We start from the raw sequence: 24036 nt of genomic DNA on the forward strand, positions 1-24036 counted from the left end.
ATAAAAAAGCAAATGGTCAGAAGAATAATACACATCTATGCAAAATCATGTCTGCCCAAGTGTAAAAGAGACTTAGAGGATAGCAGGACAGAGTTAATTAGGGCTGGAAGTTTTTCACTTTAGTCATTTAAAGATACCCATTGGTCATTAGTTTAATCTACACAGTTTGCCTTTCATAGTCATGCTAAATGCGCACATGCGTCTGGGTCCCTGTAAAGACATGGTGACCCTGTAACAAAATTTGCCTCTACTGTTGCTTGCACTCCCACTGGCTAACAGTTCTGGATCATTAACTGTATTTGCTGCCTTTTTGAGTGCTTATCTTACTTATTCTATGCCTCCATTTAATCTTCACAATCCTTAGTATTTTTCCCATATTTCAGGTAAGAAACCTGAGGCTTAGAGAAGTTAAATAACTTGACACTTACACAGTAAGTGGTGGAGTCTGAATTCGAACCAAAATCTGACTTGCAGATCCACCAAAATCTGACTCGCAGATCCATCTTCCAGTTTCCTGTGGCAATTTCCATGACAACATGTATATTACCATTTCTTTGTCTACTGTGTCGCAAGGATTTATAGAACTGGATGGACAGGACTAGGAACTGAGTACAAACAGAGATGAGCTGCCTCAATTTCACACTACGGTACTGCTCTAGGCACCCTATAAGGAATAGTGGCGGTTCGTCCTAATTAAATCACTGTTATTGCATGAGGTCCACTAAATCCTTCAAAACATAATTAAGGTTTGCCTTTCAAATGTATTAATATGTGTAAGTGCATCACTGTGGACAGTTATTGGAGGAAGACTGTTCTGAAACCAAATGGGAGCTGCACGTTGACAAGAAGGCAGTGTGTGGCAGAGGCCACGTGTACTTCCAAAAGCAGTATTGAGCACCCAGAGACTGACATGCCCCTGGCACCTATTACGACACCACTGCTTGATGCAGGTTACCTCAAACCTTTCCTTCTGCACTGAAGGAAGGAACAGAACCAAAGGAAAAGAGCGGTAGAAATGTGGAATTGAAGTAAATAAATGATCCTCGTGCAGAGTTGAGCAAATAAATGATCCTCATACAGGTGAGAAAGCAGAAGAAATGTGCTCAAATCCAAAAGTGGTGCAGAAGAAAACCTCTAAAAAGAAGACATGGATTTATGATACTGCTGCTCAGTGTACAGAACCCTGGAGGCTGAAACAGCATAGGAAATAATCAAAATAAAACCTTAGTTCAAACAGACCCTGAGGCGACAGGGGGCTCACAAAGACAAGGTCCCTTAGCGACACCCAGCAGAGTCTGTTACACATGTGCAATGCACAAGAGCACATGTTAACTACTTTTAGCTTTATCTTAATGCTGTTAATTCCACCCTTCCTGCCTGAAGTGTGAAGCCTAGCCTGATCTCATGGTGAAAGAAAAAATTAGACTTGCTTTCTGCATAACGTAAACAAGCTAAGGAAGTACCGGAACAAGAAACTGTATTAGTAGCATCCAGACGGCATTTAGAAAAATATATTTAAAACAAATATAATGTTTTCAAGTTCCAAAGCGTGTCTACATTATAACAGTAAAACAAGTATGGTAAGGTCATGTCAACAGCATATGAAATTTTAACCAGCTGGCACACCAACCAGGCCACGACTACATCACCAACTCTGTTAAGTCTGGCTTCCTAAGCCAATCTTCACCTGAGGTAGCAGAGCCGAAGTCTAATGCCCTCTGGCACAGCATGCTTGCTCTGCACAGTATCAAATGCAGGCACAAGAAACATGAGTAGTAAAGCTATAATCTGAGATCGTATTAATGGGAAAATACTGCCTAGTGATACAGCCAAATAAAATAGTTTAAGTAGAAATGCTGAGTACAACAAAGAAATAACTATGAATTCAGGCTAAGCAAACCAGCATTTTAATAAAGAGGAAAAGGGAGAAAGTGAAAGGAGAAGGGGAAGGAAAAAGATGAGAGAGAGATGAAATACAAGGAGAAGGAGCTTTCAAATCTCAACAATAGTGCCCAAGTGACAGTTTGGTCGGTCTACTGATGTGCTCTATTTTAGAATAATATTTTGCCTACAGTCATAAAAGATTTCTGCAAGCTGACACTTTTTTTAAATGTTTCATTTAGCTGTATAACTCTATTAGAAATGATGTGATTCACAATGATGGGGGAATAAACAACGGTCTTTGAGTAACAAGTGGAGAGAAATCTTTGGCAGTCAGGAGCTCAAGTGGAGGGACTCGTGGGGGACAAGAAGAAGGGTGGGAAGTGAAAACCCAAAGGTGCCCATGGAGTACAATACAGTTGTTAAATAGCTCTGCATGATCAAGAGGATTTCTTTTTGATGGATTCTGACATTTCCCTGGAGCTGGGAAATGGGTGCCAGAAAATAAGTTCTACGTCAAGGAATAGCTCAGAACAATTCCCCATTGACAACAGAAAAAGGGACCAGGGGATAAGAGACAGGCTCATTCAAAAAATTTTCAGAATGACTGCAATGCAGATTACATGACACAAATCCTTCTTACAAAATTATCAGCAAATCCCTCATTGCTCATAATGACTTTGTTATCACTGGCCTAGTTCTGTGTTTGCTGAGCAGGAGGTGAAAACAGAGAGTAGACCAGTGAACACAGATAAAACATTAACCAGAGAGATATTTTTATTCCAAACTGTATTAGTTAAAAAACAAAGGCCAGGATAAGATCAGAGCCAGCTAGAGGCAAGGAAGATAGGAAAACTGTTATCAATAGCAACAGTGCACAATTTCGTCAACAAAAAAACACTTATTGTTATCCCTCATGAGCCCACTTTTTAAAAGATTTTTGTCTAGCAAATTACATTTACTAGACAATAATACTTTCTAAGTTAGAGACACTTAGGGACACCTGGGTAGCTCAATTAGTTAAGTGTCTAACTCTTGATGTCAGCTCAGGTCACCATCTCACAATTCATGAGATCAAGCCCCACAGAGGGCTCACAATGACAGTGCAGAGCCTGTTTGGGATTCTGTCTCTCCTGTTTCTCTCTCTTGCCCCTCCCTCTGCTCATGCTCGCTCTGTGTGTGTGTGTGTGTGTGTGTGTGTGTGTGTGTGTCTCAAAATAAATAAACTTAAAAAATAAATAAGAGACACATAATTGACACCAGTTGCTATTTATTTTTCTTTGTAGACATTTTCCCCTCAATCGTATGACTTTTTAAAGTGATAAGAAGTAGGGTTTAAGATAAGGTAGTCCCAAAGATACAAAACTGCTCATTAAACTCAAAGATTTTGAATTATCAGTGCCAAGTATTATTCCTACTGCCAAAGATAATTAAAAAGGCCACAGCAAGAAGGTTTAAGTAATAATATATAAAAATTCGTTCAATTATGGTGACAAATAAACCATACCAATGTAAGATGTAACAGGAAACTGGGTGTGGGGTACACAGAACTCTGTACCCTCTCTGCAATTTTTCGGTAAAACCTAGAACATTCCAAAGTAAAGTTGATTACCAAATTGAATACAGGGACTACATGCTCCTCTGACTGAGGCCAGCATGATAAAGAGAGACTTAACGCCCAAAGAGCAACATTCCAAACTCTTAATGTAAGAGAAGATGGACAACCATGATTTGTAACCAACTGAGAAGCAAAAGGAAAAACAACTAGGGTCCATGTGACAGGTGTGACCTCAAGAATGAATGAATGAATGAATGAATGAATGAATGAAAAAAGGCACCATCACAATGCCTTGAACGGAGCAGATGCTCATGCATGCCTTCTTACCCACCTGATTATTTTAGAATTGCCTCTATAGGCATGTGCTGAGTCAAGAACCAAATATGGAGAAAGCATTAGCTGATCTCTCTAGTCAACTTCAGAGACTCATCAGATATGTCACTCCTTAAAGGTGTATGTCTCACCTACACTATTTCACAAGGAAATTTAAAAATTGGCATTTCCTTCTTACTGAAAAAGAAAAGTCATCAGGAAACTTCCCAACTTCTAGCCTCCCACTCCCACTTATAAATGCATATGCCTTTCTGGTCATCCCTCAGTCCTTCAGCCCACCTTTTTTTTAAAAAGGAAGGAAGAAAGGAAAGGAGGAAGCGAGACTCTCTCTCGTGAGGCTCCAGACCCTTCCAACACTTCTACCAGTGACTTGAATATACTTTAAACCCACCACTTTCTGACTCCTCAAAGTTCTTACTTAGAAATCATCCCATGTTTCCTCTTCCTTTATCCTCTTTTCTGGCTATTTGTCCTCAGTAAAAATATTCAGCTCTTCCCCTTAAACAAACAGGCTAAAAAAAAGACACAAAGCTCACCCTCATTCATGCTACTACAACCTGTTCGCCTCTTCCCAAGTAAGTTGATCACTCTTTCTTGGTCTTCTTCACAGCTGCCCTTTCCTTCCTTTCCTGACACTAATATTTGTACTTAGGCCTCGTTTTCAACTTTGTACACTTGGGACTCCGCTTCTGCTCCCCTAGATGATGGCAGCTAAACTCCTGGCAGCAACTGTCCCCATAGATCATAAATCTCCGCCTCTGTCCTCAACAACTGTGCCAGGGCCCAGAGGCATACATGAACACTGCCATCTGCAAATCCTCTACCCAGACGTAACCCAAACTCAACTAGCTCCCGACCCCAACCCCAAAACCTACGTCTCCTCCTGTCATCCCCAACTCTGGAATAGGACCAAGAAAGCTGACCAACAGTTATTTTCAAATACTTTCCCTTTTCCCATGCTTCCCCATGTGTGGCCACAGCCAGCAAATCCAGTAAATTCCACCTCCTTAACATCTTTCAAGTGCATTCTTCCATATCTGTCATTCCTATTGTTTCTTTGGCTTGCCCTGAACTGGTTTCCAAATTATAAATAATCTTCTAACAGTCTCCTCATGTCCAACCTTACCTCCACTGCTTCGTCCCATGGGCTACTCTGCAGAATTCTTTTTCTAAAATGCCAGTTTGATTGTATCACTCTTGTACTTAAGAGTTATTAAAGACTCCCTGGTATTTTTTTTCTCTTTTTCTTAGGATTTATAAACTAAAGGTCAAATTCCAAAAAGTTTCAAAGAAGGCCCTTCACGAGAAGTTTATACCTCTCTCACTAACTTCGTCTCTTATCACTTCCCCATGCTCTAGCCAGCCCACAATACAATTTCCAGGGATTCGTCACCCTCATTTCCTCTTATCTTCAAATATGCTACGACCACAGCCTGAACAGAATATCCCTCCTCTGCCACGATAACTTCAAATTTCTCTTTAAGATTCTCTAGTAAGCCTTCTATTATTAACGCAGGTATAAACACTTCCTTCTTCTGTGCCTTTGCCAAGTCTCTTTCACTGTGCTGACTATGCTGTGTTTAGCTTCCAGTTTATTTAACTGTCTCTTTCCGTAGGCTATAAACAAAAGGAACTGCACTTAGTCAGGATCTTATTTTACAACAGTCCTGTTTGTGCTGTGGTTCCTAAGAACACACAGCATCCAAACCCAAAGGCAATCTGTGTCTAACTCAGCTCAACCAAAACCTGTCACTAGGCAGATCGCCTCTGAGCCCCAGGGACAAGCCAGTCACCTGGAGACTGACAGATAAAGCCTATAATTCAGATGAATACAGCTGCATACATTTGGCAGGCCCACTGCTTATTAATTCTCGGTGCACAGAGAAAGAAGTAAGAATCGCTTCTAAAAAGAAGCACGTCCACATAGCTTACCACAGGAACTCCCAAGTCTTCATTCCCCCAGAATGCAGCAAGCAAATTCAATTACGTTATTCAAACCCAACTAAAGCATTTCAGCAAATATTAAGTATTCAAATCACTTTGGAGGAAGGATTGGGATGTCTTAGTGAGATGAATAGACAGACATATTAAAGGGATAGCAGACTCATCCGAGAGGATTTCAGCCACTAATTTCCAGTTTTTAATTTCTTTAAACAACTGGGCCCTGAGTGAGGTCCTCTACTGCTCATCATTTGGGAAGACTTGTGGTTGAAAGGGCCCGGTTAAGTACAACTCCATCCTGGGGTCTCTATGGGAAGTCCATTCCTGTTTTAGCTAATTGATATTGAATCAGCTTTGTCATTCCCTGGATTTTTTGTAATGCACCACATGCCAGTTAATCAAGTTACAGAGATTAGCACAGGGGAGGGAATGCATTAAAGCCCTGCACTGCAAAAGCAGACTCTATTTTCTCTCCCTACTGTTTGCCTCATTTTCTCTCCTTGCTATACAGAACCTTGTGCCAGTGGAGTAACGGGAAGAGATTTGAAGCAGTCAGTGTTCTGTGGTGAAAGATGCTACAAAAATCACTGGTAGTTGAAAAGCAACTTCTGCCAGGCAGCTGAACAAAATATTGGCTGTCAAGGGTGCTCTACAAAACGAGAAGCACCAAGTTTCAAATGGACAGGTTCCTATGCTTTCTCAGGGACCACCTCCCCCTCAACCCTGGACCTTCATTTGCAAACCCTAACAGGCCCCCCATTGGACAACACAATCTTTCCAAATCTCCCCTAACTGAAGCCTCCAGGAGAGAAAACTTAAGTTAAATGTATTATAAAGGCTATTCGCTTCCTTGCTTAGTGACAAAATGCATGTTCTCAAGAAGCCAGGGTCAGGAAATCCTCAAAAACGCAAGGTAATGCCCGCCCAACGGCACACAGCGGTGTCCTGGCTGGTACAGAGGCTGTGCTCTGCAGCAAGGTCAGTGGGGGCATCAGCAGTGACTCCCGCCTCCTTCTGCTCCCAGCAGTTACTGTCAAAGGCTTCTGGCTATTCTGGAAATCTGGTTAGTGTTGTTGTTGTTGTTGTTGTTGTTTCTGCCTGCTTTTATTAACTCTAGCATATCACGACGAGTTTATTTCTCAGCACTTTTCCTCTCTTAGGGGGTCTCCTAAGGGTACCAATGGGGAGAGGAAGTAGATTAATATTCTGCCAAGCTCTAGCTTACAGAAAGAAAGCATCAGGAACTTCAGTCTGTCAAAGTAAGGAAGTTACATCAATCTATACATAAACTACATGAGAGATTAAATGTCTGGATATGTGGAGGCACAAAGCAACAATGGCAATAATAAAAAAACACCCCACCCTGGTGAAAACTGGCTCTCATAACAACCCCTATTTAAAAGAGAAGAAAACTTCATCCATTCTGCTGTCACCTTTAAAATGGTGATCTCTCATCACCCTCTTCCTAGGTCATAATGACAGAGAAAACAGAGAAAAAGAGATTCCATTTTCTTCTTCAGGTAGCAAAGCAGCCCATTCATGATGCCAGTGGGTGAGATGTAACAGGACCAAGGCCCCGTCTAAATTCCATCACCTACTTTAAAGTAAAATGACAGGAGACATATGACTAATCAGTCAACAGAAAAGACAGCAGTGGCTTAAAAAAAAAAAAAAGAAAAAGAAAAAGTAGATCAGATCTAAAAAGCAGGACACAAAAGGTATCTGATTCATGTGGATGATATACTGATAATAAACAGTTGGATCAACACTTAAGCAGCAAAAAAAAAAAAGGGCAGATGTCTATTTTTAAAATAATGTAAGGGGCTGGGTGGGAAGCAAACATTTCCTGGGCAGCTCCATCAGGAATCATGATAAATTTTTTAATCACAACTCAGGAGTTAAATACTTCTTTTAATCAAGGAAACTGAGGCTTGAAGTGAGTAAGTAATTTACCCAAAGTCACCAGAGAGTGATGCAGAGCCAGGATTTGACTCCCCTCACAGGAGCTCAAAAGCGCGAATTACTTCCAGAATAACGAGCGCTGCTGCCAGAAGCATTTTCCCTCTGTGACGCCAAGCCCCACAGACGGCCTTCATCGACCCAAAAGTTCAGGTCCCTTATTCAATCCTAAAGGGTGAGAAAGACAAAATTCCATACTTTCACACTTTTATGTAAAATAAAGGCTACTTACTAGTAACTGACTAAGTTGTTTACTAGGAGTTACTAAAATGTGGCATGCACAGAACAAAATTAAGGACTTATCAGAATGGACCAGGGAATTTCAGCATTCCACTACACACCCTGGCTGCTCACCAAGTGTGATGGTTCTTTATGTGTCCCCTTGACGGGGTCACAGAGTGGCCAGACAATATTCCGGGATAGATCTATGAGAGCATTTCTAGATGAGATTAACATCAGAATCTGTAGGCTGAGTAAACCAGATTACAGTCTCCAATATGACTGGGCCCCATTCAATCTGTTGAAGGCCTGAAGAAAATAAAAGGCTGAGTAACAATAATTTGTTTCCCTGGGCCTGGCTGTCTTTAAGGTAGAATGCCAGTCTTCTGCCATTGGACTTGTGAATTTGGACGGGAACTTACACCATTGGCTTTCCTGCTTCTCAACCCTTTGGACTCAGACTGGAACTAAACCACTGGCTATCGTGGTCTGACTTCTGAGCCTCCATAATCACGTAAGCCATTTCCTTATAATAGATCATTTTATTTAAATCACACACACACACACACACACACACACACACACACACACACACACGTGTGTGTTCTGTTTCCAGAGAATCCTAACACAAAAGGACAACACTACAAACTTCCTATAGCCCTGGACCACATTTGAAAAGTCAGAATCTCCACAATTCATAAGAAGGAGACTATCAGTTAACCTTCAATAGTATCCGAGGTTGGCTGCAGTTGTAGATTTCAAACGCTGGAGGAGCTTTTTAACAATGAAGTATGGTTAGTCCTACCGCTCTGGATATGTCTGTTGTGCGTTACTTGAGAATGCGATAGCACATATCTATGCATGATGGAATCAACATCTAACAACAAGATTTTCAAATTATACTTGACACTTTGGTTCAAAGAAGAATCATTTATACCACTATTGACAAAGGAGATACATACATATTTTACATGTTCTCCAAGAAATGAGAATCATTGCTATCACAAGTTTCTGCACTGAGAAGATGAAAGAGTTGGGACAACTAAACTGAGGGTCTTTAACCTTGCTAAGAATCTATCTCCTTAAAATACTGAGAAACATCACCTAGAATGATAAGGTGACCCAAAAATCCCTTTGAAACCTCTCACTCGTAATTCTTTACAGTGAGAAAGTTATTCTTTCCATTTGTCTAATGTAAACCCTTCTCTGTTTTGAGTTGAGCCTGGGTCATAAACCTAAATGATACCTACAATGAATTATAAACCCCAACACATACCAGGCCTCCAAGAGTCACCTTTAGTGGATGTGTGCTAAGATCTGCTCCCCACAAGTTTCTAAACCTAGAACAACTATTTCCATTTCTTGGATCTAGAATGGCCACTACATAAGAACTTAGGCAGAAATTGTTCCCTTGGATTCCCCAAACAGATTCAAGTCACCCTCCTATTCTTAGCTTCTTCTAAATCTTAACTCAACATCAGTCCTGATCCTCCAGTTACCCCAAGAGCCAACATCTGGTCATTCCCAAATTAGACAGCATTCTCTACCTTCCCATAACTAACTTACCCTAACTTCTGTTGCTGTTCGTTTAATTCACCACCAAACGTAATCCTGGTTTGGATCTCAGTGTGATCCAAGAGAGGCATTATAAAGAAACAGCAGAAGTGAGAAGCGAACACTGCTAAGGGAATAAAGAACAACTGTTCTTCTAACTTACTATAGACTTGGGCTGGGAATTATTGACATGGAGACTGAACTATCTCCTTGGCAGTGACTTCTAATTTCACAACCTAATCCAGGAGCATATCATACTGCTTAAGCTGTATACAAAATCGTGGGGGGTGGGGGGGGGCATCCAAATCTCTCAGCAGATTCCCAAATGGTAAAAGAAAAAGGCTAGAAATCATTGCTATGATGATGCTACCAATCATATACATATAACATTAAAGAAAGTCTCCATACAGGTGAAAAATAAGATTGTCTTTAAATGATGCATCTAGTTTAAGAAAACTGTTTGAATCTTTCAAATTCATTCATATTAACTAGTTTACAATTTCAGAGATCTACCCCAGGACGAGTCTTGGGGTAACTGGAGGATCAGGACATTAGAAAGAAGATTCAAGAACAAAGCTTCAGAAAGTAGACACAAGCCAAACAACAGAAGCATCATCTTTTATATTTAAGAACAGATTCAGGCATCTGAACCAACAATTCAACAAGATGTGTGTATCATAGGCTAGTAGCCAGATCTGAGGCTGGCTGGTAAAAAAAAAAAACTCCCTATCCTTATCTTTCCACCAGCACCTACCAAGCCGAAATGTGAAATTACTCCATCCCTTCGACACAAGTAGGTTTCGGTAATGTGCACCACACAAAGAAATGTGGTCTCCAGCAAGGTGTGAAGACTACTGTGAAAAAGCATAATATCACTGTGAAAATATTTTTGCTACTTTCACACATCACTTCAGCTAGTACAAAAATACTGCTACTCTAATTATGTGGATTCAGTAAAAACCTAGTGAGGCCCTCTTGGCCTCCAATAGCAACGGCTGAATGTAAATGATAATGATTTTCCTGAGATCTTCAAGGGATGAGATGTAGAGGACATTCATCTGTTTTTCTCTGGATGCTATCTTGGTTCCAGACCACAAGTTTACCCTTCAGAACATCCTCTGTCCTTTATGCGTTCCATTTACGAAGAACCAAGAACTAGAGAGCTTGTCCACAACCTAAATTCAGAAACTTTAAATCAGAATCATGGACAATTGTTTGTGTTTCCCTATATATGACTTCCCCTAGTAACCCATCTATTGGGTGAATAACAGCCTATCTCCCTAAAGACTTCTAGATATTCAGGAAAGGAGCAAGCTGGCTGTGCCAGTTATCAATGTATTACCTCTCAGCCACGAATCAATCCTCCACTGAGCACTCTGTGAAAACTGAGTTGGGCCCTTCAAATGTTTTTCCTTTGCCAGCTGGCACAATGGTAAACTCTGTCAGAAGAGGTCTCTAAAAAGAGTTTCATTACAAACGGATTCCGGTCGGATCCCAGATGCCCTGCAGTGTAAACACAGCACTCAGCTCCCCAAGGGCTCCCATAGTGGTCGGCTGCTTCCTCCACAACCCTTCTTAGGCAATTTTATAGCAGAGTGCTTCCTATAAGACATCACCTCCAACATAGCTTTCCCTAGCACCTCAAAAAGCAGATTTCCAGCAAATTCCAGATATCCAGCAATTTTATCAACATGAAACCACTACCAGCCCTGTGCCATTAGTGAACCACAGCTGGGGGTCTGGGGGAGAAGGATCTTCCTTAAAAGCTCAGTATCAGTCCGAGGGGTGTCAGCTGCGCATTTATCTGCTAGTTCTCTTTACGCCTTACTAGCCAGTCCCTCATGACCCCGATTTTCTATGTTATAGTGAATAATTCTTTATATTAAACTTTCCTTGGCACATTACTATGTGGTGTTTGTCCTGCAATCCAGCCCTGAGTGACGGACCTGCTCCTCCGGAAGGCTGGAGCATAAGCGTCAGCTCTGAGAATGCCCAGCCACAAGAGGGAACGGGTGAGCTGCTGTGCACTGAACTATGTTAACTGCCATGCTCTGCAGAGTAGAACCTGGCAGACCAGGATAAGGGAGACATCCAAGTGCCACATTTACCAACTGCCACTCTGTGCAGGAGCCTGGGTAAAGGAAGTGACCAACCAGTTGGAAATACCACATACACATACTAAAAATCCAAGGCAGGAAGTACTGAAAGCTCAGTGAGGGTCATGGGCAATAGTGCTATAGGTCAGTGAGCAGCTCTCAGGAGGCTAAGACGCTAGTAGTTTCTATTTTGTCATAGCAAGAACAAATTATCTGCAAAAGCCTGGTACCCCAGAAAGCAGAGAATGGTCTCTCTTTAATGGTTCTCCAACCCCCCTTTGTCCTCCAATAATGGGGTATTACTCAAATCCAATATATTGTAGACCTCTGGCTGTGACCAGTTGCCTTTTGCTTCACTGTCAAGAGATATACCTAAGTAAACACTCAGCTCAAGAAGCAGAATTTAAAATCAGAAAAGCCATTTCAATTTAAGAGTGTCTTTGGCAGAGAAGTCCTTCCTAAAAGATTTTAAAGAAGAGATTAGGGCAACATGGTGACTATAATCTATCAAAGCCAAACAAAAATGCCTTCAATAAAGCCCCTCCACATGAGGCTATTAAGGAAACCCAATAACCACATGGTACAGAATAAAACCTTGTCATTCACTGAATGATAGAAAAGGGATTCTGGGTAGAAAGCAGGAATAAAGTGACTACCTTTGGCTCACCACAAGAGTAACCGTGGGGAAGCTCAGAAAAAGAAGCCCAAGAACAGGAGGGTTCTAATGAACCATCTGGAAGGTGGGAGAGAATATCAGAGGGAGCAAAAATGAAATTTGCTGATGATTAATGAGAGCAGTTTTCTAACAAGGATGAACCACAAAGGATGTCAAAGGGGTTGTTCAAAATGTAGGATATCCACTCCATTAGGATTGAATATTACAGGCAAGGAATGCACGACATGGAAGGAACCCCTTAACCACAATGGGACAGGAAGAAATGGCGAATGTGACAGTGATTATTTTTAAAAAGGAAGCAGTTGACATGGGATGGGATGTGAACTTCGACCTCTTGATGAAGTAATGTGTTGTGGTCCAAATTATATCAAAACTTACTTCCCTATATACCTTTAGTACTCTCTTGTATAAAAACATTCCCTTGTTTCCATGTAGATATTTATAAATTACATATTAATTATAAAATATTTACAACTTCTCCATAATATCATTATGGCTTCATTTATCAAGACATACTTGTATTTACTGAGAAATATAAGACTTTACTTTGTATTTCATAGGCTAGGAAAAATTTCAAAAAATTCTAGGAACTAAGGTAAGGTTGGCAATGCTTTATTTTGCCAAGTACAGGCATATTTTAAAATTCTATCACCATCACTTCATAAAGGAATATTTGAATAGTTATCAAAGTAGCAAGGAAATAATCTCATGACAAAGAAGAGTCCTTTAAAGTGAACAAATAATATTTATAAAACCTGCTGCTTTTATTTATAATTTTCCTAGATGAACAAAAACTAGGTAATGGACCACAACTTGTTACTACACTCAAGTTTGAGAATTACTAGCCAAAAAGCCAAAAATAAGATAGATACACACATTCTTAAAATTAAAAGGCAGCATTTAGAATCTTTTTAATAATAATAATGACAGAAAGAGGAAGAAAGAAGGCTCATCAGGAACAATCTTAAATTCAGAAGGAAGTGCAGCTTGCATACCTGTGTATATAAGAGAAAGACTCTGGATTAAACTGACCCACAGGGAGTCATCTAAGGAGAACGGAGACAATGAAGACACTCAAGAAACAAAGACTCTGCGGTGAAGAATAAACAGCAGAGCGTCCTACCTCCTCCAAGCCCCTCGGTGCGCTCGCTGTGCTCAGAGCCCATCCCCAGGAATCGTACACAGAACAGCTGGTGGAACAGGACAAGGGATCTCCAGGGACAAAAGGAAAATACAGCTGCTTTGAGCATGGTCCAGGTATGTACTTATTATTTTTTTATATCAGATTAAATAGATATAGGATTTGTATGGGCTCCCTCTGGTGGGTCTGTCGAACACATGAGATTTGCTACTCTTTGCAAAATAAATGCCTCACGTGTTTAGTAAAAATTCAATTTTGAAGGAATTTTTTAGTCTCAAAAATCCTTCTATGCTCAAAAAAAAAATCATAATTTTGGCATTATTTGCAAAGAATGATGATGCCTCCCACCACTCACCCTCCCTTCACCTGCCAGGTAATCAGTGTCTTGATTTTGATATTTATCATTCCCACATACTTTTTTATACCTACCTATACCTATTTAACCAAAAAAACACTGTATGTGCGATGGGGGGAAGGGGCTGGAGAGAGAGAAGGAAAGAGAGCGACAACAAGTGAAAACAAAGAAAACATAAGCAAGTATACAACAATAATACTTGATGGGCATACTCTAAAATATCTATTTAAAAACACATCATAGTTTGTTTGTTTCTCTCAACACTGTATTAAAACGTTATCCATGTTGACACAGGTACTCTACTTTATGTTAACTACAATAAAGTATTCAACGTACAAATAGAGCCAATTGCCTTTTATTCTCTATACTTAAAGGGAAAAAATGCCAGATTAGAGCATATAGTTGAAAAAACAAAACAACTACCAAATAACTCTACAAAGTGGAGATCACTATGTATGCTCCCAATAGAAGGGCATGAGACTAGTGGCTCCTCTAGATTCTTACTGGTCAGGGTCATTGATTTTTGCTAATCTAATGGATTTGAAACAATATTTGGTCCTTTTACTTTGCATTTTGTTATTTGCTGATAAAGCAAGTCCTTGTTTATTGGCTGGTAGACTGTTAATGCGGAGGAGGCTATTAATTTTAAAAAATTACACAATAAATCATTCATATACTGTACAGTATATTATATTTAAAGAATAATAATGGCACATACATGTGTGCTCACCACCAACATCCATTTTCAGAAAACAGTACCAAAAACTTTGCAGCCCCTTCATGCCCCTACCTGACCACAATGCCCTAGCCACTCCTAACAGAGGTAACAACTAAACTACATGTTTTCATTATTCCCTTGCTTTCTTTAATTATCCCACATAAGCACAGACCCCTAAGTAACACACTAACTTTTCCCATTCTTAAACTTTACATAAATACAATCATACAACATAAGCTTCTGTAACTTTCTTTCTTTGCCTAATATTACTTCCTACAGTCAGTCATGTTGATGCACATACTTGTGATTTATTCATTTTCACACTCACATACCATTGTATAAATATACCGCAATTTACTTATCTCTTCTACGCTCGGTAGAAACATGGGTTGTTCCAAGTCTGGGCTAATACTAATAGCACTATGAACATTCTCATCTATCCGCTAATCCAAGCACTCAATCTTAGAACATAAATACGTGAGCATGAACGTTCAGGTGGGTGATTTTATATTCCCTCAGAACATTCCCATGGCTCCATGGGATACTGTCAGATCTTCCCTACTGGATTCTTTTTTTCAAACTAAGACCTTTTTATTTGATAACCATTAATCTCCATTAATCTCTTAGCTATACACATAGCTAATACCTCCAACCCTGTCGGTTACTTGTCTTTTAGCTTCATTTATGAAGGCTTTTCTTGGGCAGAAATTTTACCTTAATGTAGTGACTCTAACAATGTTTTCCACTCAGGTTTTTCTTGTTTAGGGAGTCTCAGTTTAAGGTATTATTGCCTAACTCCAAAGTGATGATAATAATAATCTCTCACATTGTCTTCCTTAAGTTTTAAAGACCTCTTCACAAGTGAATTGTCAATCCATCCAGACTTTATTTTTGCATTAGGTGTGAGATAAAGATCAATTATTTTTCTCTACACAAATAATTGTCTCAGAGCAATTCATGTAAAATCCATCATCTCCCTACTTACGTAACATCATTTCCATTTTACACTAAGATAATAAATTGATGAATATGAGTAGAGCTATTTCAAAATTCTCTATTTGACTAATCTTTGCCAATAATAAACTATTTTTAAAACTAGAGCATTGTAAGTCTTGATGCCCAGTAAGGCACGCACCTTATACTAGTGCTTGTAAAAGTTATTCTGGCTATTCATAAACTTGCTTTTCCTACGAACCTGAAGATCAGTCCTTCAACTTCTCCAAACTATCCAGGGGATATTTTGATTTGATTTGCACTGAATTTATAACCTTATTTTGGGAGAACTGCCATCTTTATATTGTTTTCCTAACTATGAATCTAGGATCATGGTAGGTCTCTCCCTTTTCTCTTCTCCTTTTACATCTATTAATATCATCTCATAATTTTATCCATAAATATCTTGACCATCTTCTGGAACAACTATACCTGGGCACTTCAAAGTTTTAGTTGATACTATGAATGAAATCTTTATTCCTTTATATTTTCTAATTTATTAATTGTGGATAAGAAACATATTTTTTTCTATATTGTCTCTGTACCCATCAAGTCTACTGAATTGTCTCATTAGTTTTAATAATTGATCTGAATCTTCTATTCAATTTTCTAGACAAACAGCAATATCATTTATAAATGAAGCAGCTTTATCTCATATTTTCCAATGCTTATACCTTCCATTTCTCTTTCTGGCTAACTACATAAAGTAGAACTCCCCACACAATAATGAATAGCACCAGTGAAGGCAAGTAATCCCGAATTATTGCTAATTTTGATAGAAATGTTTATAATGAGTCACCACTAATTATGATGTTTACTATGATTCCTTGACAAATATCATTTCAGTTTAAAAAGTTCCCTTCTATTCCTAGTTTGCTAAAAGTTTTTATCACAAGTCATTATTATCATTAATATCATCCAATGTTATAAAACATTAAATGTCATCAAATTATTTTTCTATGTCTACTGAAGTGATCACATGCTTTTTCTCCTTATAGCAGTTAATATAATGGAATAAATGCATGTGTAAAAATTATGTGGCAGAACACAATACATCAGTAAACTAAATTTGCAAACATTTCACTTAATAATTCTATATCCATTCATTAAAACAGAGAATCATCTGGGGCAGCTGGATGGCTCGGTTGGTTGATCATGATCATCTCACGTCAGTTTGGGTCATAATCTCACGATTGATGGGTTCGAGCCCTGCGTCCTGCTCTGTGCTCATGGCTTGGAGCCTGGAGCCTGCTTCAGAATCTGTATCTCCCTCTTTCAATCCCTACCCCACCCATGCTCGCTCTCTCTCGTTCATTCCCTCTCTCTCAAAAAAAAAATTAAAAACATTAAAAAAATTTTAATAGAGAATCATCTATACTCATAAAGATGAAAGTTCTAAAATTTTATTTTCCATTTAGTTTATATATGAACATGTCTAACCTCTAAGATGAGCTTGATAGGTCTCTCTATTCTCTGAAACAGAATGTACAAGCCTTTCAGTTTTGGTAAAAACATGTAAAATCATCTCAAGATAATGGAAGAGAGGCTACTGAGCCTAAATTTGATTAGCTTTAGTCTTCTATGGAAAGAAATGTATTCTCTTATAATAATATGTCCTGTCTCCTCTCTGTTTTTTAATCTTAATAAATGTCTCCCAGGCACCTGGGTGGCTCAGTCTGTTAAGGTTTCAACTTTGGCTCAGGTCATGATCTCGCTGCTGTTCTGCTGTCAGCACAGAGCCTGCTTCAGCTCCTCTCCCTATCTCTCTCTGCCCCTCCGCCCTCTCAACAACAAATAAACATTTCCCACATGAAATCATGGAGCATCTCATGACTGTCTGATACCTTCCTACAGGTCTGGACCCAGTGTGTGTTCACCAAATGCTTTTCTGATTAACTTGACTGACCCCAGTGTTTTTCCTTCAATCTTTTTCTTTAAACTTCTATCAGAAAAATTTCATAAACATGCAAAAGTAGAAAAGATAAGGATTCTTCACATATCCAACAACCAGTCTGGAAATTAACAATTCATGACCTCCTCTTCCATTCATCCCCAAATGTCTATCTCCATATTATTCTGAAGAAAACCACAGACATCTGATCATTTCACCCATAGGTATTTCAATATGATTATCTAAACAAAAATGACTTTATAAAGATATAATACTACTATCACATATTTAAAAATGAAAATAAAAGAACTCCTTAAATTCAAATATTCAGTTAGTACTCAAATTCCCAATGATCTCAAATAATTTCTTTCCTTAAATATATTTTTCTCTTGATAGGATCTACACATTGTGATTACTTGATCTATCTTCTCATCTTTATTTTTCTTCCCATTTATTAGCGAAAACTGAATCATGTATCCTGTAGAGCAGGGCTTCTCAAACTGTCTGTGTTGAAAGGATGGTTTTAGATTTCTAGTCTGTCTTAGACTGAGACATGGTCCTACTGTGCATGATTACTAAGCACACTGAGCATGTGCAACTCAAAATGATCATCTAAGAACACCAAAACCAATTTATATGTATTCAACATTGATAACGTGTTTGAATATGATGGCTTAAACATTTCTAAACACTGCTCCTTAAACATTTCTAAGGTCTTCCTTTTGATTCGCCTATTTGTTTTGCAGATCACATCTTGAGTAGTACTGCTGTCACATTTCCCACAGGCTGGATTTTGCTTATTATTTCTCCGTGGTGTAGTTACCATGTTTCTCTGTCCTCTGTACTTTCTATGAATTGGGAGTTGGATCTAGAGATTTGATCAGATTCAGGTCCAAATTTTTTGGCAAGACTTTAGAGTTGGCCTTGTATTCTTCTATCAGAAGACCCAAAAGTTTGGCCCTGGCCCTTTTCTTTGCGATGTTGGTGGTCACTGGTGAACAATGTTATTTACTAGTTCTATATGTCAAAAGCCTCTAGGAAATTTGGTTGTCCGAAGTGTGTTCTCTGAGAGACTGCGGAGCTCTCCTCCCCTCGGCCACCACTGGTTGCCTTCACGGCCTCAGCTGCTGACACAATGCAGACGGTCCATCTGTCAGTTGTGAGTTCCCACCATTTGTGAAGATCTTAGGGAGACCTTGTCACCCAGTTGTGTTGGAAATGGGCTTTGTTATTCCAGTTGCTCTGTTTGGAAGATCTGGAACTATTAAAACTATTCAATTCACCTATCTTCCACTTTTTTAGAACAATGCTATTTGCTTTAGCATCTTAAATTGAACTTGAGAGATGTTTTTCAGAGTTTAAAATTTTTCGTAAATAAATGTATTTTAAACCAAATGTACTACAAGTACCTTTTTAGCTATATCCAACCCATTTTGCGTTATTCATGTGATCACATAATTTAGCGGGGTCTCTCTCTCAAGTTTCTACAAAATAAAGGGACTATTTGCCCTCTCACCTGAGCAGTATGAAGAGAGTATTTTCATTGCTGCTTAGTGATAAGTAATTTATAATTTATTGTAATATTTCTCTTTAACCATGAATCTATAACTGTGAATTTTTAAAAATCTGAGGGTGTGAAGTTTTTATTATCCTTTCTTCCTGCTTTCTACCTAAACTACATTGCAGTCAAGCATAGTTCTATTTATGTTATTGATTCTCTGACAATTGTTTAGACTTCATTTGCCTGCTAGTATGTGGACAAGTTATTGTAAGTAGCCCACACTGTATGCCTCCGACTCAGGGAAAGAATTGGTGTGTGTACATAGTTACAAGATTTTATTTTAGTTTAGTTTAAAAAATTTTTTAATAAATATAAATCAAGCCTGTTAATCCTGTTTTCAGGTTGTCTGTATCTTTACTAACTTCGCCTTCTTAATCCACTGATTTTTTATTGAAGTCATTTAAACTCTACTATGATTATGAATTTATCAAATTTAACTTTTATTTCTTCAGTTTGGGTTTATGTATTATGGTTATAAAGTTGGACACATTAAAATTTCTGATTCATAAAGCATCACGGTTGATGTATTCTTTATTCATACTTCTCATTTTCCCCATAAATTCTATTTTGTCTAATATTAAGATTGCTGTATCAGCTTGCTTTTGGTAAGGATTTTCTGATATATCTTTTCCTGCCCTTTATTTTCAGCATCTGGTATCATTTTGTTTTGGATCTCTCTAATTGGAAAATGTCTATTCTGATAATGTATGTCTTTTTTTATTATGTTTATTCATTTTTGAGAGCGAAAAAGAGAAACCGAGCAAGTGGGTGAAGGGCAGAGAGAGAGAGAGAGACAGAGAATTTGAAACAGGCTTCAAGGCTCCACACTGTCAGCACAGAGCCCGGCCTGGGGCTCGAACTCATGAACTGTGAAGATCACAACCTGAGCCAAAGTCAGAAGCTTAGCCACCTGAGCCACCCAGGCACCCCCAATAATGTATGTCCCTAATTGGTAAATTTAACCCATTTAGATTTGTGAGTATTGATATGTTTAACCTTTTTTTCGACATAAAAAGGGTTTTCTTCACAACTGATAGTTAAATAAAATATATGTTGTCAAAGTTCAGCCATCTCTAGGTTTATCATTATTTCTTTTACCCATATCTCTGTATTTACTTTTCTTCTTGTTGACATATACCTTATGGTGATTAACACAATAATTACAAAGATTATAAAATAACATGGCAACTTTAAAAGACAGTAATAAAATTGTTAATTACATTACATAAGTAACAAGACTGAAGTTACTTAAAAGTCCTATTCCTTGGGGAATAAAGTAGAAGAAGAAAACAATTTTTTTTTTTGAGGGTTAAGATTAGGACAGACTTAGTACCAACACTTTAGTTGAAGCCAGGAATTAAATAAATAAACAAATAAATAAATAAAACCTCTCTCTGCCCAACACCATTCTTAAAACTAACATTCCACTTGGGTCATAAGCAGGTTCCACTTACAAAGGAGCCCCCTGAAAAGCAACAGAATATAGAAGAATGGACAATGAACTACAAAGACCTGAGTTCAAGTTTTAGCCCTACCACCAACTGAGTAGGTAACCTGGGGCAACATGTGAGGACCTCAGAGTCCTCATGGTTCAAGTGGCAACAACTGATCTCACACAATTTTTATTAAGAGGAGTGAATGGAAGAATAAACAGGGAAATCCTATCAAACTATATCATTAGTTCTGTATGTGTAGGTATGTGTGTATAATTTTTTTAACTATGCAGCAGAATATACAATAACATTATCATTCCAGATTAGCCGTGTTTGCTACCCACTAAATTGGACTGAGCCCCAAACAACTATGAGACAAGGTGAAGATCAGTTTCCCACCCTCTTCCTATTTTCCATCTTCTCAGGTAACCTGGATTTTTCCTCCATTAAAATGCTAGCATAAGCCTCGAAGCTTTCCCTGCCCCTTTCACAGCATTCAGGCTTACAAATCAGTGAGCACTTTCCCTTTTCAGTGTTTTAATGAGGCTGAATCCCTGCCCGCTGCTGTAACTGGACATCATACTACGAGCACACGTCTCCAGGATGTTAACTGTAGGCGACATTCTACCACTTGGTCATTATTTCCTAGACTTTGACCTATCTTTGGTCACTCACTTTTCGTTTCCCAATAAACCCATATCCTTACTAATAGTATTTATTCTAACAAACAAAACAGTCAGCTATTCCAAGCAGTAAGAGTGCTCAATTAAGCAGCTCTGCGATCAAGTTTGGGTGGCCTTTTTGTGTAAAGCTAAAACACAGCTGTATAGGGTTTGGCTCTGCCTGGGTGGCTGACACAGCCTGGGTGGCTCAGTCAGTTAAGCATCCGGCTTCCGCTCAGGTCATGATCTCACAGTTCGTGGGTTCGAGCCCCGCGTCAGGCTCTGTGCTGACAGCTAGCTCAGAGCCTGGATGGAGCCTGTCTTCAGATTCTGTATCTCCCTCTCTCTCTGACCCTCCCCTGCTCACGCTGTCTCTCTCTCAAAAATAAATAAAAACATTAAAAAAATTTTTTAAACCCCACAGCTATATTATCACAGACTCACAGGAAAACAGCATATCATGAGGCAAATAGTTGTACAACTTGACTCATTTAATACAACAAAACAATGGTCACTTATTAGCCTAGGGGTCATACAGTATTCCTTTCCATGTCCAACAACCCATTTAGCTTATGTTCACATTAGGGAGTTTTATGATGATAATTATCTCTTCTATTTCAATGAACACATTTGGAAGAAATGCTAAAGTAGTAAAAATGAAATACTTCCTGTGCTTCATTTAATTCCATTTGTTTCTTACATAAAAACAGAGAGGAGCGCCTGGGTGGCTCAACTGGTTAAGCGTCCAACTCTTGGTTTTGGCTCAGGTCATGATCTCCTGACTCGTAAGTTTAAGCCCCGCATCAGGCTCTGAGCTGACAGTGCAAAGCCTGCTTGGCATTCTCTCTCTCTGCCCCTTCCCCTGCTCATACTATCTCTCTCTCTCTCTCTCTCTCTCTCTCTCAAAACAAATAAACTTTAAAAAAAATAGAGATTTAAAAATAAATGAATGAAAGATTAGTGGTACGGAAGGTATTTAGGAAACAGCCTTAAGCTTTTAGGGATTTTCATAATTTGTCAAAAAACAATCAGGAAAGTATTATATTATGATATCAGTTAACAAATTAAAGGTGTTGGGTGCTTTTGAGAATAACTAGAATATCAGATTTCCTGATCAAAAAGTGCTAAGCATCCAAACATACGCTTCAGAAACAGCAACAACTAGGACATCTTACAAAGAAAAAAATGTAAAGCACCTACAAATGTAAAGGAGGGAAGGGTAAGGGAAAAGCTTGGGGATAAGAACAGTTTCCAGTCTAAGCCAGTACATTGCCAGTCACCTCTACTGTGTAAGAAACTCAATAATCTCTAATAGCATGAACACATAATTAACCTGTACGAACTGATAACTGGAATAACTTGACCACAGATTTCAGCACTGTATGCTCCTCCTCCTGGATTGAGGATAGATCTGAGCCACTGACTATTTACTCATGCAGAAAGAATAAGGTCAAACAGGTGAAAACAAAGGCCCACTAATTTCTATAGGTACAACACAACAAATCAGTCAAAAACACTGAGGCTTGGCCTGTAAAAAAGGAAATCATCAAGGCTGTGTAACACACAAATGCAAAATGAGATCAAGGACAAGTGGATCCACTGAGATAAACTTTAGGGACCTCCACAAGAACATCCAGGCTGTCTATCAAGGACTCACCTCATGCTTCGAGAAGAGTCGGACGCCCTCCAGCTGGTGGAACACCGGGTAGTGCTGGGAGTCGATCTGGTCACGCCTGTAGACATCACCCACCACCAGGAAGGCATCCAGCCCAGAACGCAGCAGGTCCCACTGGTGTGCAGACGTGTGTGCTCGCAGCATGTGAGTCCCATTCAGGTAATAGTTGTCTCCCTTCTTCCGGCTGGGGTGGTCGGCTGGGATGAGCAGGCTGTCAAAGTTCTGCCAGGTGGTGACCACCGGAGAAAGGTTGTCATAGACGGAGAACAGCGGAGTCCCGAAGCGGCCGACATACTGCTGGTAGAAGTGCTCCTTCACCCTCTCCTTGATTAGCCAAAGAGGGTGATGCTGCTGATTGTGCAGATTCCTCCCAACCCTGGAGAGGACTTTCGGGGAGAGGTTGCTGTAGCTGTCCTGAGGGTAGGATTTGCCCAGCAGCTCCAGCACGCTGCCCGGTGCTCCTTGCGCAGCAAACTCTGAAGCAGCAGGTCTCGAGCCCACGGACTGTTGATGATGGCCTTTGGAGACGCTGCTGGCCTTCCTCACCAGGTAGACATGCATGTGGGCCACTCTCCTGAGTGCTAAACGAACCATTGTAGAAACTTCTTTCACAGACTCTGCAAAGAGCACACGTGCAAAGCAGAGGTCAAGCTTCACTTTGTAAAAAGTAAACATGTCCTTTGTGTCTCCTTCTAGCCCCCCACTGTTCTACTGACATCTGTCTCCCCACGACCTCCATCACAGAGATCAAATGAAGGAAATCTGCTGCCAGAGGATTAACAGTCACTGCTCTAAGTCAAAAGAACCTTGGATGTCACTTTCAGGCACCTACTCTCAAGTCGTCCTTCCCTTGTTTTTGGGTTTGAAGAAAACTTCCTTTATCATATCATGTCATGTCCTGAATCCCTTATGTTGAATAAAACTTTAAATGTGACAACGTCCTTATATATGGACTATATTCACAAACCAAAAAGTTTAGAGGGATCATCTAAAACACAGGGCTTGGCTGACCCTAGCAAAGTCTCATTAACTAAAGGAGACACACGATTACATACAGCAGAACAGAGGATATTTGAAACAGCTCTCCTGCACATTTCTGCTGTTCTTTCTCCTAACTACCAAGTTCTGCTTACCTATGACAGACATGACTTCTGGATTATCCCATTATATTACAAAATGCTATTATATACTGCTACAAAATTGTTATCACAATAACATTTTTTGATGTTTCAAATAAAATATACCAATTCAGGTGGTGGTTATTTTTATTATTTTTCATTTTTATAAAAACAAAAATGAACAACTTCAGGAAATATTTACACAAAGTGATAGACTATACCAATGGACAGCTGAAGTTATTTTTATAAACACAAATTTTTTTCTATGCTCA

At 39.2% G+C, this 24036-nt stretch overlaps 1 protein-coding gene across 6 annotated transcripts in view; it reads right to left on the reverse strand.

Annotated features, from left to right (window-relative positions):
• Positions 1-24036, reverse strand: part of FARS2 (phenylalanyl-tRNA synthetase 2, mitochondrial) — a 511516-nt gene that overhangs the window by 366829 nt on the left and 120651 nt on the right. For all 6 annotated transcript variants that reach the window (XR_003910723.1, XM_029944535.1, XM_029944536.1 and 3 more), the window contains one exon: positions 22629-23263. Coding sequence is in view for 5 of the 6 variants with exons in the window: in XM_029944535.1 (XP_029800395.1) it covers positions 22629-23240 (612 nt within the window). In the remaining variant the exon portion in view is untranslated. The remainder of the gene's footprint in view (positions 1-22628; positions 23264-24036) is intronic.

Source organism: Suricata suricatta, chromosome 7, assembly GCF_006229205.1.
Source record: "Suricata suricatta isolate VVHF042 chromosome 7, meerkat_22Aug2017_6uvM2_HiC, whole genome shotgun sequence".
NCBI lineage: Eukaryota > Metazoa > Chordata > Mammalia > Carnivora > Herpestidae > Suricata > Suricata suricatta.